Raw genomic sequence first — 17,146 nt, forward strand, 5'->3', positions numbered from 1 at the left:
GCCGATTCTAGATTTAGTTTTGGATTGGAGATGCTTAATGTGAGTCTGGAAGGAGAATTTACAGTCTAACCAGACACCTAGGTATTTGTAGTTGTCCACATATTCTAAGTCAGAACCATCCAGAGTAGTGATGCTGGATGAGGGGGTAGGTGTGGGCAGCGATCGGTTGAAGAGCATGCATTTAAGAGCAGTTGGAGGCCACGGAAGGAGAGTTGTATGTCATTGAAGCTCGTTTGGAGGTTAGTTAACACAGTGTCCAAAGAAGGGCCAGAAGTATACAGAATGGTGTCGTCTGCGTAGAGGTGGATCAGAGAATTACCCGCAGCAAGAGCGACATCATTGATGTATACAGAGAAAAGAGTCAGCACGCGGATTGAACCCTGTGGCACCCCATAGAGACTGCCAGAGGTCCGGACAACAGTCCCTCCGATTTGACACACTGAACTCTGTCAGAGAAGTAGTTGGTGAACCAGGTGAGGCAGTCATTTGAGAAACCAAGGCTGCTGAGTCTGCCGATAAGAATATGGTGATTGACAGAGTCGAAAGCCTTGGCCAGGTCGATGAATACAGCTGCACAGCATTGTCTCTTATCGATGGAGGTTATGATGTGGTTTAGGACCTTGAGCGTGGCTGAGGTGCACCCATGACCAGCTCGGAAACCAAATTGCATGCAGAGAAGGTACAGTGGGATTCAAAATGGTTGGTGATCTGTTTGTTAACTTGGCTTTCGAAGACCTTAGAAAGGCAGGGTAGGATAGATATAGGTCCGTAGCAGTTTGGGTCTAGAGTGTCTCCCCCTTTGAAGAGGGGGATGACCGCAGCAGCATTCCAATCTTTGGGGATCTCAGACCATACGAAACAGAGGTTGAACAAGCTAGTAATAGGGGTTGCAACAATTTCAGCAGATCATTTGAGGAAGAGAGGGTCCAGATTGTCTAGCCCTTGCTGATTTGTAGGGGTCCAGATTTTGCAGCTCTTTCAGCCAGTTTGCCCCTCCATCTTCTCTGAGCAGAGCAGGCAGGCTGGTTGCTCTAATGACTCCAGGCAGACACATCATGTACACATGCTTCTTCAAATGAGACAAGCATGCGTCAAAACCTTTGAAGGTATTTGGTGGACTTCTAGTCAGACTCAGGAGGTGTGCACACCATCCACCGCTTCTGAGTATATTACTCGCTAATGTTCAGTCCCCGGACAATAAAGTAGACATGCTCAGGGCGAAGATCTCCTTCCAGAGAGACATCAGGGATTGTAACATACTCTGTTTCATGGGATCATGGTTCTCTCCGGATATACTGTCCCTGTCCATACAGCCAGCTGAGTTCAGTACATCGTGTTGACAGGAATAAAGACCACTTCGGGAAGAAGAAAGGTCAAGGTGTGTACACTACCGGTCAAAAGTTTTAGAACACCATTTTCTACATTGTAGAATAATACTGAAGACATCATTACTATGAAATAACACATATGGAATCATGTAGTAACCAAAAAGAAGTGTTACACAAATCAAAATAAATGTTATATTTGAGATTCTTCAAAGTTGCCACCCTTTGCCGCCTTGATGACAGCTTGGCACACTCTTGGCATTCTCTCAACCAGCTTCATGAGGTAGTCACCTGCCTTTCAATTAACAGGTGTGCTTTGTTAAAAGTTCATTTGTTGAATTTCTTTCCTTCTTCATGCGTTTGAGCCAATCTGTTGTGTTGTGACAAGGTAGGGGCGGTATACAGAAGATAGCCCTATTTGGTAAAATACCAAGTCCATATTATGGACATATTATTAACAGCTCAAATAAGCAAAGAACGACAGTCCATCATTACTTTAAGACATGAAAGTCAGTCAATACGGAAAATGTCAAGATCTTTGGAAGTTTCTTCAAGTGCAGTCGCAAAAAACATCAAGTGCTGTCATGAAACTGTCTCTCATGAGAACCGCCACAGGAAAGGAAGACCTAGAGTTACCTCTGCTGCAAAGGATAAGTTCATTAGATTTAACTGCACTTCAGATTGCTGCCCATATAAATGCTTCACAGAGTTCAAGTAAGACACATCGCAACATCAACTATTCAGAGACTGCGTGAATCAGGCCTTCATGGTCAAATTCCTGCAAAGAAACCACTACTAAAGGACACCATTAAGAAGAAGAGACTTGCTTGGGCCAAGAAACATGAGCAACGGACATTCGACCTGTGGAAATCTGTCCTTTGGTCTGAGGAGTCCAAATTTCAGATTTTTGGTTCTAACTGTGAGACGCAGAGTAGGTGCTCGGATGATCTCTGCATGTGTAGATCCCATCATGAAGCATGGAGGAGGAGGTGTGATGGTGCTTTGCTGGTGACACTGGCAGTGATTTATTTAGAATTCAAGGCACATTTAAACAGCATTGCTACCACAGCATTCTGCAGCGATACGCCATCCCATCTGGTTTGCGCTTAGTGGGACAATCATTTGTTATCAACATGACAATGACCCAACACACCTCCAGGCTGTATAAGGGCTATTTGACCAGGAAGGAGAGTGATGGAGTGCTGCATCAGATGACCTGGCCTCCACAATCACCGGACCTCAACCCAATTGAGATGGTTTGGGATGAGTTGGAACACAGAGTGAAGGAAAAGCAGCCAACAAGAGCTAAGCATATGTGGAAACTCCTTCAAAACTGTTAGAAAAGCATTCCAGGTGAAGCTGGTTGAGAAAATGCCAAGAGTGTGCAAAGCTGTCATCTCGGCAAAGGGTGGCTACTTTGAAGACTATATAATATATTTTGATTTGTTTAACACTTTTTCGGTTACTACATGATTCGATATGTGTTATTTCATAGTTTTGATGTCTTCACTATTATTATACAATGTAGAAAATAGTAAAAATAAAGAAAAACCCTTGAATGAGTAGGTGTGTCCAAACTGTTGACTGGTACTGTATATTCCCCCTCAAGCCAATACCACGACGGTCCTCAAGGAACTACACTGGACTTTTTGAAAACTGGAAACCACATATCCCGAGGCCGCATTTATTGTAGCTGGGGACCTTAAAGAAAATTGAGGAGAAAAAAACGCTACCAAAGTTTTATCAACACATAAATGTTGATAAAAGCTTGTAGTACACACGCTTCAAAAACTCTTGACCACTGCTACTCTCCCTTCCAGGATTGCATCAAGGCCCTCCCCCACCCTCCCTTTGGCAAATCAGATAATCATGGATTACAAAGGGAAACCCGCTACGTCGCGGACACCGACATCTTGCTCCCGGACTAGATAAACACCTTCTTCTCCTGATTTGAGGCTAACACAGTGCCACCGACGTGGCCCGCTCCTGACGACTGTGTATTCTGGTTCTCCATGGCCAATGTGAGTAAGACATTTAAGCATGTTAACCGTTGCCAGCCCAGACGGCATCCCGAGACGCGTCCTCAGAGCATGCACAGACCAGCTGGCTGGTGTGTTTACTGACATATTCAATCTCTCCCTATCCCAATCTGCTATCCCCACTTGCTTAAACATGTCCACCATCGTTCCTGTAACCAAGAAAGCAAAAAGGTAACTGAACTAAATGACTATCGCCCCATAGCACTCACTTATGTCATCATTAAGTTTTATTTATTTGTTATTTTACCAGGTACTGTAAGTTGACTGAGAACACATTCTCATTTGCAGCAACGACCTGGGGAATAGTTACAGGGGAGAGGAGGGGGATGAATGAGCCAATTCTAAACTGGGGATTATTAGGTGACCGTGATGGTTTGAGGGCCAGATTGTGAATTTTGCCAGTTAACACCCCTACTCTTACGATAAGTGCCATGGGATCTTTAATGACCTCAGAGAGTCAGGACACATGTTTAACGTCCCATCCGAAAGACGGCACCCTATGCCCTGGGGCATTGGGATATTTTTTTAGACCAGAGGAAAGTGTGCCTCCTACTGGCCCTCCAACACCACTTGCAGCAGCATCTGGTCTCCCATCCAGGAACTGACCAGGACCAGCCCTGCTTAACTTGAGAAGCAAGTCATCAGTGGTATGCAGGGTGGTATGCTGCTGGTGAAGTGCTTTGAAGTGCTTTGAGAGGCTAGTTAAGGATTATATCACCTCCCTCTTACCTGATATCCTAGACCCACTTTAACTTGTATACCACCCCAATAGATCCACAGACGATGCAATCGCCATTGCACTGCACACTGCCCCTTTTCATCTGGAGAAGAGGAACATCAACAGTATGTAAGAATGCTGTTCATTGACTACAGCTCAGCCTTCAACACCATAGTACCCTCCAAACTCATCATTAAGCTTGGGGCCCTAGGTCTGTGCAACTGGGTCCTGGACTTTCTGACGGGCTTCTCCCAGGTGGTGAAGGTAGGAAACGACACATCCACTATAATGATTATCAACACAGGGGCCCACAAGGGTGCATGCTCAGCCCCCTCCTCTACTCGCTGTTCACCCATGAATGCGTGGCCACGCTTGCCTCCAACTCAATCATCAAGTTTGCAGATGACAAAACAGTAGTAGGCCTGATTACCAACAATGACAAGACAGCCTACAGGGAAGAGGTGAGCATCAAAGGACATTAACCACCCGAGCCATGGCCTGTTCACCCTGCTATAATCCAGAAGGCGAGGTCAGTACAGGTGCATCAAAGCAAGGACCGAGAGATGTAAATACAGCTTCTATCTCAAGGCCATCAGACTGTTAAATAGCCATCACTAGCCAGCCTCCACCCAGGATGCTGCCCTGAACTTAGTCACTGTGGCTACCACCCAGTTACTCAACCTTACACCTTAGAGGCTGCTGCCCTATGTGCATAGACATGTCATGACTGTCCTGATCAGGTCAGGTTACAGGAGACCACAACCCTAAAGATTATCTCTCAACCCCAACAGAGGAGGAGAGATCTAGGGGTCTAAAGATGTGGGAGGTTTATGACCCCTCACACCCCTGGTAAATCTTAGGCCACAGACAAATTCCTTTTGTCCTGTTACTATGGAGAACCAGCCTCAGAACATTAAACATGAAATACAGGGACTTTGGAACAATGGTTTCCGTCAGCCACAATGGTGGTCATGACGATAGATGGAATATGAAAATGTATGTCATTTTTGTTTTGTTATTAAAGGTTAATAGATGACGTTAAGAAAACATTGTAACGTCAACAGTTTTCCTAGTATATGTTTGATGTTTATACATTGTACGTTGTATGGAAAATGTCCAAATCAAAGAGAATGTTTTGGTAAAGATGAAATGTGAAGTTAGTTGTCTAAAATTGGATTTGAGTCAAATCTAGACCTTGCCTCTTAACTAGGTACGCCCAGAGAATTGCCCTAAAGGCGGTTACGCCCACTTCTGACAGGAGGGTATAAAACCTGTGAGTAAAGAATTTACAGATAAGACTACGTGACCCAAGCTGCAGCCGAGGTCTAAAAAGTCAAAGAACCCAAAACGCAACACAAGTTTGAAGACAAATATTTTTCTACCCAAGCTATGGATGAGTAGCTGTGTCTAAGCGGGTGAATTCAAGTCAAACCACCTAGCCTCCATCTCCCATCGAATCGTGGTATCTACACTGTTTCATTCCTACGCTGTGAGCTCTGAGCTACAGAGCTGTCTGACCTCAGAAGAGCCCTTCCAGAACAAGGGTGAGGGAACTCCCAAGCCAAAAGGACACTGACATCGTGAGGACGACCAGAGAGTTGCGCCAGAGAAGTGCGCCATTGAGCAGCCTGAACGGTCCACAAGGAGAATCCACAGAGACCTTCCCCACGTAATTACATCATTATATTCTGACCCATAAGAGTGGCAGTTTGGGGCAAGGCTACGGTTAGAATAAGCATAGCTGACAAATTCCCCCAAATGTATATTTCTCTCGTGTACTTTCTCTTTTTCCTCTCGCTTATAAATCCACATTTTGGGTAACACGCCACACCATAGTGTGTTGGCCCGTTATACTAAGTTCTAATCAATAGCCTAGAATGTGGTTTTGTGCATGTGTATCATCATTTTAGCTTTCTAGTAAATAAATACCCAACTAAGATTGGTGTGGTACGAACTCATTGGTGAGACCCGGGTCCGTGCAGATTCCTGGATTATACGACTTTCAGAACGAGATTGTAGAGTTAACTGATTAATTAGCGGCTGTTGTAAAATTGATATTCTGATATTCTTTGAGTTAATTTGGGAAATAGAAACTCAATAAAAACGAATTTTCCCATGGTGCCCCAGGTTAATGAGTTAATAATTGCTTGATTCAGTTAATCACGCAATTAGAAACGTTTAATCATTCGATGAGCAACAGTCGTCACAAAAATTAATACAACATCACGACACATGGAATCACTTGTCACTTGAATAAAGTTTGCATACTGTTTTACTGATTTCCCCAGGGTGGTGCTATCTGCCCAACGCATCACCGGGGGCACAGTGCATGCCCTCCAGGACACCTACATCACCTGATGTCACAGGAAGGCCAAAAAGATCATCAAGGACATTAACCACCCGAGCCACAGCCTGTTCACCCTGCCATCATCCAGAAGGCGAGGATGATAGCAGGGATTGTCAGTGATGTGTATGCTGAGGAACATGAAGCTCTGAAGCTCACCTCCTCCCTGTAGGGAGCACCCGAGTGGTGCAGCAGTCTAAGGCACTGCATCTCAGTGCTAGAGGAGTAACTACAGACCCTGGTTCAATTCCAGGCTGTATCACAAAAGGCCGTGATTGGGAGTCCCATAGGGCAGTGCACAATAGGTCCAGGTTTGGCCGGGGTAGGCCTTTATTGTAAATACTAATTTGTTCTTAATCTGACTTACCTAGTTAAATATGAATCAAATATCATATGTAAAGTTGAAGTCAGAAGATTACAAACAGTTAGGTTAACAAACTATAGATTTGGCAAGTTGGTTAGTATCAAGGCACAAGGAGAGCCCAGATGCAGACACAGGAGGCAGATGGTTGGAGTCTTACAACATTTATTAATCCAAAGGGTTAGGCAAGAGAATGCTCATGGACAGGCAAAAAGGTCCAAATCAGATCAGAGTCCAATAGGTACAGAAGGGCAGGGCAGGCAGGAAAGTAGTCAAGAGTCAAGCAGGGGTCATAACCGGGAGGACTATAAAAAGAGGATAGAAAAGGAGTATGGGAAAAACACGCTGGTTGACTTGACAAAACATACAAGATGAACTGACACAGGGATAAATACAATAGGCTAATTGACATCATTTGAGTCAATTGGAGGTGTACCTGTGGATGTATTTTAAGGCCTACCTTCAAACTCTGTGCCTCTTTTTTTGACATCATGAGAAAATCTAAAGAAATCAGCAAAGACCTCAGGAAAAAAAATTGTAGACGTCCACAAGTCTGGTTCATCCTTAGGAGTAGTTTCCAAACACCTGAAGGTACCAAGTTCATCTGTACAAACAATAGTACGCAAGTATAAACACCATGGGACCACGCAGCCGTCATACCGCTCAGGAAGGAGACGCTTTCTGTGTCCTAGAGATGAACATACTTTGGTGCGAAAAGTGCAAATCAGTCCCAGAACAGCAGCAAAGGACCTTGTGAAGATGCTGGAGGAAACAGGTACAAAATAATCTATATCCACAGTAAAATGAGTCCTATATCGACATAACCTGAAAGGCCGCTCAGCAAGGAAGAAACCACTGCTCCAGAACCACCATAAAAAAAGCCCGACTACGGTTTGCATCTGCACAAGGGAACAAAGATTGGACTTTTTGGAAAAATGTCCTCTGTTCTAATGAAACAAAAATAGAACTGTTTGGCCATGAAGACCATCGTTATGTTTGGAGGAAAAAGGGGGAGGCTTGCAAGCCGAACACCACCGTCCCAACCATGAAGCACGGGGGTGGCAGCATCATCTTGTGGAGGTGCTTTGCTGCAGGAGGGACTGGTGCACTTCAAAATATATGGCATCATGAGGCAGGAAAATTATGTGGATATATTGAAGCAACATCTCAATATTTTCTTAATTCCATTCTTTTAATTTGAGATGTGTGTATTGTTAGATACTACTGCACTGTTGGAGCTAGGAACACAAGCATTTCGCTACACCTGCAATAACATCTGCTAAATATGTGTGACAAAGACATTTTAATTTAATTTTATACAAATAATGGAACATGCGTAATGACAGCTTCTGGGCTAATTTGTCATAATTGTTATGGAAAAGGTTGGGATCATGCTTGTTAGGGGGCACAGAGGGCGGTTACACAATCATCCCAATTGTTTACACGGTCCCATTCATTGACGTCATTACGCAATATGAGGAGAGCATTGAACATGATTGTCTCAGTAGTCTGGCTCAGGAGATACAATCTGTGTGTGTGTGTGTGTGTGTGTGTGTGTGTGTGTGTGTGTGTCCAGAAATGCAGGACAGGGAAGATGCCAGAGCTTACATGACCAGTCCATCCTGAATCGTCAATCTGAACCATCTCTCTCCTCGAGGATCGCACTACTATACAGAAGCCCCTGTGATTATTCATAAAGCAACAAGGCTTAGATAGCTGTGTGCTTAGCTTTCAACACCTAAGTAAGTTAGTGAGGATGGAAGAAAAAACATAATTGACGTTTCATGAAATTACAAATATAAAAAATTGCCTCTATAAAAAGCAGTGGACAAGACACTGTGTTCCCAATTCTAACGGAACCCATGACAGAGATAAAAAGTTGATGAGGCTTTCCTACTCCACAGAAGAGATGCTTTCGGCAACTGTGGCAAATCGTTTTAACTAGATTTCCACATGCATAAAGGATTCGTTCTGATGATGGAGGCTGGTGGGGCTGTTTTGGCATGGGCTCGTCTAGACATGGACCTAATCTAAATCGGCCACAAGGAGCCTGATCAACGTTCTCCAAAAAAGGGGACAACAGAAATAGAGGAGCAACTAAACCACATCTCAGCTGGATGGGTGCACTCTTTGCCAATGTTGTATCTAGATTGTCCCGAATGTGAGAGTGGGAGGGTGGGTGAGCAGTCGTATGGGGACTCCTCTCTGCTGCCTGCTTTCATGTTATTTCTAATGAGCTGATTGAATTTTGTTAGATGAGGGAGAAAGAGTATTTTCTGGCCTCCTATCTCTCATGTCTTTACTGCTAGAGAAGGACCTGATCATAGGATGAATAGAGACAGCTAAAACAATGATGCAGGGATGATCATAGAAATGCTCTCAAAGAAACAACAGCTATAGAAGATTTGAAAAATGCTCTCACTAAGAGCAATGAATGGTTTGTTCTCTCCGTTGTGTTATTGTAAGGCGCAGTGACAATTTAAAGACTGACAGCTGACACAATGGCTCAAGAGTACAACACTTCAGTTTGTGAGTGTACATATGACTACAGCACTCCCATTAAGTTCCGTGCCTCACACTGAACATGCGGACACCAGAGGATGCACAGCCTCATCCGAGTAGAGTGACTGATCTACATCAGAGAAACCCCCTTCCTTCTTGTGCCCTGACAGTAGACACATGGAGCGACCAACAGACAAGAGGATTAGGGCTGTGACGGTCATGGGATTTTGAATGACGGTTATTGGTCAGTCAAATGTTATAGTCGTTTGAAAAGCAACAATAACACCACCACTTTGCTTGTTTTAGCAAGGACTAAGTTTTATCAAGTTGTGAAGAGTCCATGTTAACACAGAAACAGACTCAACCACACAAATACCTGGCCGCCCCCTCTTCAGTAAGCTGTTCGTTCCACAAACAAAAAAACGGTTTTATCTTCATGAAGGTCTTCACCCATAAATCAAATTGAACTGGTGACACACAAATTTAGCAGATGTTATTGCAGGTGTAGCTAAATGCTTGTGTTCCTAGCTCCAACAGTGCAGTAGTATCTAACAATTCACAACAATACACACAAATCTTGAAGTAAAAGAATGGAATAAAGAAATATATAAATATTAGGTTGAGCAATGTCAGTGGCATTCGCTTAAATACAGTAGAATAGAATACAATATATACATACGAGATGAGTAAAGCGATGTGGATGTGTTGTTTCCTACCTTCACCACCTGGGGGCGGTCCATCAGGAAGTCCAGGACCCAGACGGACCGCACCCAGGTTACACGATCATACAGTAATTGAGCCAACCCTAGATATCACATCTTTACAACATGCTGCTTGCTCATCTAGGCTCTGGGCCATCCTCCACTCTCTGCAACCATATTTCTCTGTATGGAGTGATCCTTTCTAGTCTTCATGCAATATCCTTCTTTATGAGCTACTATCAATCTTTTGTTTTTTACAAGTCATAAAGCTCAAGGATTCTTCTATTGGAACATCGCTGCAGAAAAAGTCCTCCCACAGGTTTCATTGTCAAAGGGTAATCACATAAAGACGCCAGTTTTATAAACCACTAGCCTGAAGGAGCTCAGCTCAGGGTATCACATCAGCACAGAGCTCTATAGAAGATGACAGTACTATAAACTACTAGCCTGAAGGAGCTCAGCTCAGGGTCACATTGGCACAGAGCTCTATAGAAGATGACAGTACTATAAACCACTAGCCTGAAGGAGCTTAGCTCAGGGTATCACATTGGCACAGAGCTCTATAGAAGATGACAGTACTATAAACCACTAGCCTGAAGGAGCTCAGCTCAGGGTATCACATTGGCACAGAGCTCTATAGAAGATGACAGTACTATAAACTACTAGCCTGAAGGTACTCAATAGTAGAGGTCCCGTGTGGCTCAGCACGGCCCTTGCAATGCCATGGTTGTGGGTTCGATTCCCACATGGGACCAGTGAGAAAAAGTAAGAAATTGTGCACACTCACTTCTGTAAGTCACTCTGGATAATAGTGTCTGCTAAATGACCCCCCAAAAAAGTCAAATGTAGTAGGTACCACAAAGCCACTAAGCAGGGGTTAGACTACATACTAATTGCTTTTCACCTGCATTAATATACTCTGTCCCTTGACCATCCATCAAGGTTAGAGTGAGTGCAATTACCAACTCATTAACAATCACCCAGTATTTCCACGGTGGCCCGGGGGACCAACGTCTGTAACTATTTTGAGTGATACGCTAATTGAAAATGTAGGGGCTCAGGGATGGGGGAAGACGTACCGTGACAAGCAGGGGAGGGATATGGATAACTCTTTAGAAAGGCATTGCCCTTGACTGGTCCTGAACCACTTCACAAGGTGCAGACAACCAGCTTTTTGTCTCTGATAGTCTTTTATTTTCAGGTTTGACTTATCAGTAACCTGAGATGTCATTCACCAAAGCTTTTTGAGGTTCCACTGATGGCCTACTTTTGAGTGGTATTGTTCATCACCAATAGATTTCTGTCACCGAGGATGAAAGTTCAGTTTCAACATGTCGATCAGTAACCAGATTGAGTTGTACCCGGACTAGGCTCTGGACCCCTGATGGAAGCATTAGCACTGTTCACCACCAGCGGTGGCCAGCTTCTACCCTTCACTAAAGACTGCCAGTCAATCAGCAGAAATGGGTATCATGGTGGCATATAGAGCAGGATATTTTACTCATTTTGTTCTAGTGAAGTAAGTGATTCTATGAATATGGTGCCAACATTGAAATGCCAGCAGGCACAATCAGAGGTCTCTGATCTCCTCCATGGGTGGTGGTGTGGAAATAATGATCATGGTTTTGAGCACACCTGACTTTCACCAGACCCACAGTAACTAACTTAATTCGCAGCGGTTCGCAAACATTTTGAGCGGCTACTTCTAATTGGGAGTCCAAAGACAAAGATCTGGTATAATAAAAGTGATTTTTTTTTAAACCATTTTTTTATTTGGTCAGTGTGGGTAACTGTTATAGTGGGGTTTCAATACTTGCTTTTCAATATCACATCAGGGACTCCCTCAAACCCTGGTTGTCGCTGGAATAATACCAAACCTCTGTGTCTTGGTATGCGTCTCTGTGCCGTGGGTCTTCTTCTAAACAATGCAAGGAACCAGTTTGACTGAAAGCTATATACCTTGGGGTAAACAGCTGCTGACTTCAAGGGCTTGACAATAAAAGGTCATACTGACAGACAAGTCCTAAAACACACACCTAGGATCAGGTTTCCTTCTCCAAATCTTCAACTCAAAGTGTTTACAAAGAAATACTGTCAAACTCTTGACCAACGTGGCTTGAGTGAAATATTCCCCTGTACAGCCTTTGGCTCAGCACTGCCAAAATATTCTTAAATTGATCAAAGTCCCAGTTATTTGCATAACTACACAGGCATGTCATACTACACACCTTTTTAAAATGGTTCACATTATGACTTCTGCCATAACTGAATACTGCCCAGACTGCATTCTACGCCAGGTTAAACTTTGTTGCAAAACAATTTGTCACCATCCTGTTAAAATCTTATTCCTGTAAGCACTTACATTTCATTTGTACCTGACTGGTATTTTATGTCAATTAAAAGAGCATGGACCTTTTGGGGAGTGTTATGTGCAGTCATATTTGTCCCAACACATCTACTTATTCCATTATGGGTGTCACATTGAGAATTAGAACTAAAAGCGAGATTCAAAATAAAGGGGAGGGGGATCACCCCCTAGCACTTTGACCAACAGTGTTGCAACAGTGACCAACAAGCTTGCTGGCCTTCATCTTAGTCACTTTGGGATTTGTATTCAGCATCAAAAGACAAGAGCCATCGATATAGAGGACAGTTAAGAGACCACACACTAACAGGCAGCTGAAGAGAAGAGGGAGAGAAATCAATGGATCTCTACGAGATTCTTCCTGTTCTCCCCAATGGTCCCAGTGTGAGCAGCCCCTTTTCAGTTGCAAGACGGGCCACCCGGATCTGCCCTGTCCTCCATTAAGTGGCCAGTGGTAGGCATCAAGTAACCGGCTGGCAGAACACCAGTGGGAAAACAGCAGAGCTTGACTGTCACGCTAGACAAAATGGTTGGCCAAACCAAAGAGTCCACAGGGACAGAGAGACAAATGAGGAGGAGAATAAGTTGAGGGAAGAGATGGTGGGAAAGAGACAAGAGGATGAAAGGAGGGAGAGATTGAGGGAGTGAGAGAAGAATGAGACAGGGGGGGATTGATGAGAGGAGGAGAAATGAGAAGAGAAAGATCAGAGGGAGGGAGAGAAAAAGTTGAACAAATAGATGGGACAAAAAGGAGATGAGAATAATGCATGTGAAAGTGTGAGATAAAGAGAGAGGATGAAAAGGGGGGAACGTCTGGAACAAGACTAATGAATGTACAAGTGCTGTTGAAACCTCAACTCCATCGCACTCCTAGCTTGGGGGTGGGGGGGGGGACACTGAGGTGTCAAGGAGGGGGGCTTGGGAGCCAGAGCGTCAGAGCGTTGCCGTGACGCTCCTGTGACGGTTGTAACATGCTGCACTCTCGCACTTCCCCTCCAGTCTCGCAGCATGATAGCCTCCTGCTCCAACGCCGCCACTGCCTCTGGGACAAATCGGCGATCCATCGAGTGTCACGGTTACAATGGTCTCCCTCGCTGTGCGCCCCTTAACACCGTCCCCCTCTGCCAGCTTCTCCCCCACCCATACAAAACCAACCACTCTTCTGACAGCATCATTCGGGGAGGTCTTGGGAAGATTGGGGATATGGAGGAGAGTCCTGGGCACCACTATGGAGGCTTGGCTGGGATGTACCCCCACATAACCCCAGTCCTATTCAGTCATGGCCTGGGTGAGAGAGAGGGGTGACTCAGAGGATTCAGTGTCGCCCCTGTGCATGCTTGAGCGAATGTCGTTGAGCCTAACACCGACTAATCTGGTCGTCAAATAGCACTGCTGCTGCCGATTGGAAATCTGCTTGGCTTTTTACCAACAACCAAGGGATGGCTAAGAGGACCAGTGTGCCAAGCTGCTCTGGGTACGGTATCCCGCAGCTCCCTCGGAGAAAGAGGGAGAGAAGGAGAAATATAAAAGAATGGGAGGAGAAGGTAGGAAAATGAGAAGAGAGGGTAGAAAGAAAGAGGGCAAGGTGGCATGGAGAAAAAGCTATTCATCTGTGTCAAAGGAGGAGAGAAGCGGCGTTTCAATTTCTATCGGTAATAAGTACTGATTTGGAGCTGTTAACAACAGTCATAATCAGACTGAAGCAGACAATGTTTGACTCATACACAATAATTGTTTTCCAGATTATGCAAATACACTCTATGCAAATAAACTCTTGAGTTGTGTACTCTGCAAGTGTAGTTTATTGTGCTCCTCAGTGTGATAACAACTACATAGGCAACCTGAAGGTATGAACTGGCAGTGGAACACTTCCCTCATGTACCAGTAAGCTACATCTGAAACTGGGTTAAGCATTGGACCACCAACCTTTGACACACGGCTCTCAGGTGGTCATCCAAGAGGCACGAGGAAGGGGTGTGGCCTCTGGATCCCCACCAAACGACCAACCATCCGCCTGAATGACAGACTGACTAACTAACTATGACTGCCATCTGTCACGAGTCAGGACCACCCTGCACCAAAACAACAAGCATAGAGACTTCCTCATCCGAGAGAGAGAGGGGCACTGTGGGTGATGCCCAGTGTAAATGTCCTATCTATAGCCCACCACGTTGGGAATACAGATGGCACAGGGTCTGCATTGCATTCACTTGTGTCTTATTTCTTCCATCAATTCCTCTGCTGCCTTTCCAACAGCCACTTTCTTTGTGACCCACATTTCATCAAAGAGTCATTTAAACCACTCAACTGAAAGAGGCTAAAAAAGAGGAGGGGAGTGGTGGCAGAGGGGTGCATGTGGTAAAGCATTCAGCAGGTACCAAAACATTTGCTATACCAGTTCACAAGGCCTATCATAAAAGGCTCCTAAAATGAAATCTTAAGCAAACTGGCTTTAGCCAGCTTTTTTCAAATATTTGTTTAATGACTCAACCAAAGGATTAAACCAAGCATATCAGTCTCCTCCTTGGCACTGTACGTGTGTGCCATATTGAAACGGAACGGCTGAGACCAATTGGGCGAATAAAAAAAACACTCCTTTCACTCAGTTCTGAGGAGACATGTAAACCATCTGTTTATTGAAATATTTACTAATAATATTGGTACACCAATTATTTATAAGCACACGACTGTCCTATAATAAAGCTAACAACACATGATGTATTTATTCAGGACCATTATGAGATAAGATACAGTGGCATAGCGCAGTTTTGTGGGCCCCCCGCAAGGACCTTGGTATTGTACACATTTTGCCATGAAAATGTTGCTGTTTTAGATATTAACAACATTTTAAATATATATTTTGATAGACCAAAGTATCAACTATCACGCCATGTAAAGGAACAAACTCATTTCGAAAAAACTGTATATAGCCTGTCTTTTTACTGTTGTTTTATTTCTTTACTTACCTATTGTTCACCTAACACCTTTTTTGCACTATTGGTTAGAGGCTGTAAGTAAGTATTTCACTGTAAGGTCTACACCTGTTGTATCGGCGCACGTGACAAATAAACGTTGATTTGATACAGGCGTCCTTCCTAACTTAGTTGCCGGAGAGGAAGGAAATTGCTCAGGGATTTTACCTTGAGGCCAATTGATAGGGTGAAAAGAAGGAAGCCTGTACAGAATAAAAATATTCCAAAACATGCATCCTGTTTGCAACAAGGCACTAAAGTAATACTGCAAAAAATGAGGCAATTCAATTTTTGTCCTGAATACAAAGTGTTATGTTTGGGTCAAATCCAATACATTACAGAGTACCACTCCCCATATTTTCAAGCATAGTGGTGGCTGCATATGTTATGGGTATGCTTGTAATTGTTAAGGATTGGGGAGATTTTCAGGATAAAAAAATAACTAAAATGGAGCTAAGCACAGGTAAAATCCTAGAAGAAAACCTGGTTCAGTCTAACTCTAACCCACCAGACACTGGAAGACGAATTCACCATTCATTAGGACAATAACCTAAAACATAAGGTGAAATCTACACTGGCGTTGCTTACCAAGAAGACAGTGAATGTTCCTGAGTGGCAGAGTTACAGCTGTGTCTTAAATCTACATTAAAATCTATGGCAAGACCTGAAAATGGTTGTCTAGCAATGACCAACAACAAATTTGACAGAGCTTGAACAATTTTGAAAATAAATGGGCAAGTGTTGCACAATCCTGGTGTAGAAAACTTAGAGAAAGACTCAGCTGTAATTGCTGCCAAAGGTGCTTTTACCATTCTATCATCTCTTTCAGCTCTCTTTTCCCTTGTAAAATTTGCCTAAATGTCAATTAAGATCAAATAATGTAACAAAACTATAAAATTAAGTTTCGCTGCAGAACAAGGACTCCCGGGTGTGTGCTACGCAAGTGATGAGATAATAATAAGAGATTACAAAGGGGGCATGTTACCACTTATTTTCTGGACAACAACATGATTCTACTGTAGGCTACTCCAAAGACGTACAACGCTTGTGCATCATGATTGTCGAGAGTATTTAATATAGGCTGAAAAACCATTTACGCTTTACGTTTAGGTTTAAAAATAAATCAGTAAAAAGGATCCATGATGCATACAATGAAGGTTGTAAAAGGTAGGCTTGTAAAAACTAGCGAAGTTGACTTGAACCTGAACTTCACGCGCACTGCATTCTTGTGGAGAGAAAAACACATAGCCAACAGAATCAACAAACATCAAGTAAAAAAACAACAAAAAGTTTTTAAATGTACTAATAATGAAAAAACACAAGATTAAATTAAAAGTTCTTACCTAATTTAGAGACGAGCAAGAGCTGAGTGAGCAATAGGAAACATCTTGAAGCAGCCGTTTCCATATTTCAACCTCACCAGCCTCGGTGGAGACAATAAAAAGGTAATGTCTGGTTCTGGGAAAGATACTCCCGGCAAGCGTGACAGTTTCACTATTGTTTCATGGTGGGAGTTGTGTGGTTCCAGTTTCTCTTCTATTCGGTATCTCCGGAGCGACTGTTCTACACGGAGATGTGTTTGAGAGCGTGCGCCTCCCACAGACCATAACAACGCACGAGCTCTATCTTGTTCAAGGGAGTTGAAGATCGTTTTTTTTAAGCCTCCATTCATTTATTTATTGATTCAATTAATTCATTATGAATTGTGATGATTCCATGGAGCTCAGTTGCAACAGTTGTTTTGGTTACTTCTTATATGTATGCAAAATATTTTCAACCACAAACTATAGGCTAAGGATAGGATGGTTGACCGAACTCC

The 17,146-nt window shown here is 43.6% G+C and overlaps 1 protein-coding gene across 4 annotated transcripts in view; it reads right to left on the minus strand.

The window, feature by feature from the left end:
- LOC109897783 (receptor-type tyrosine-protein phosphatase zeta) overlaps positions 1-16,931 on the minus strand; it is a 99,689-nt gene extending 82,758 nt beyond the window's left edge. For 2 of the 4 annotated variants that reach the window (XM_020492347.2, XM_020492346.2), the window contains exon 1: positions 16,671-16,931. In XM_020492347.2, the coding sequence (XP_020347936.1) occupies positions 16,671-16,734 (64 nt within the window). In that variant the 5' untranslated portion in view covers positions 16,735-16,931. The remainder of the gene's footprint in view (positions 1-16,670) is intronic. The other 2 variants (XM_020492350.2, XM_031833162.1) reach the window with 2 other exon arrangements.
- Positions 16,932-17,146: the final 215 nt, after the last annotated feature.

The sequence above is a fragment of the Oncorhynchus kisutch genome, linkage group LG10 (assembly GCF_002021735.2).
Source record: "Oncorhynchus kisutch isolate 150728-3 linkage group LG10, Okis_V2, whole genome shotgun sequence".
NCBI classification, from domain to species: Eukaryota; Metazoa; Chordata; class Actinopteri; order Salmoniformes; family Salmonidae; genus Oncorhynchus; species Oncorhynchus kisutch.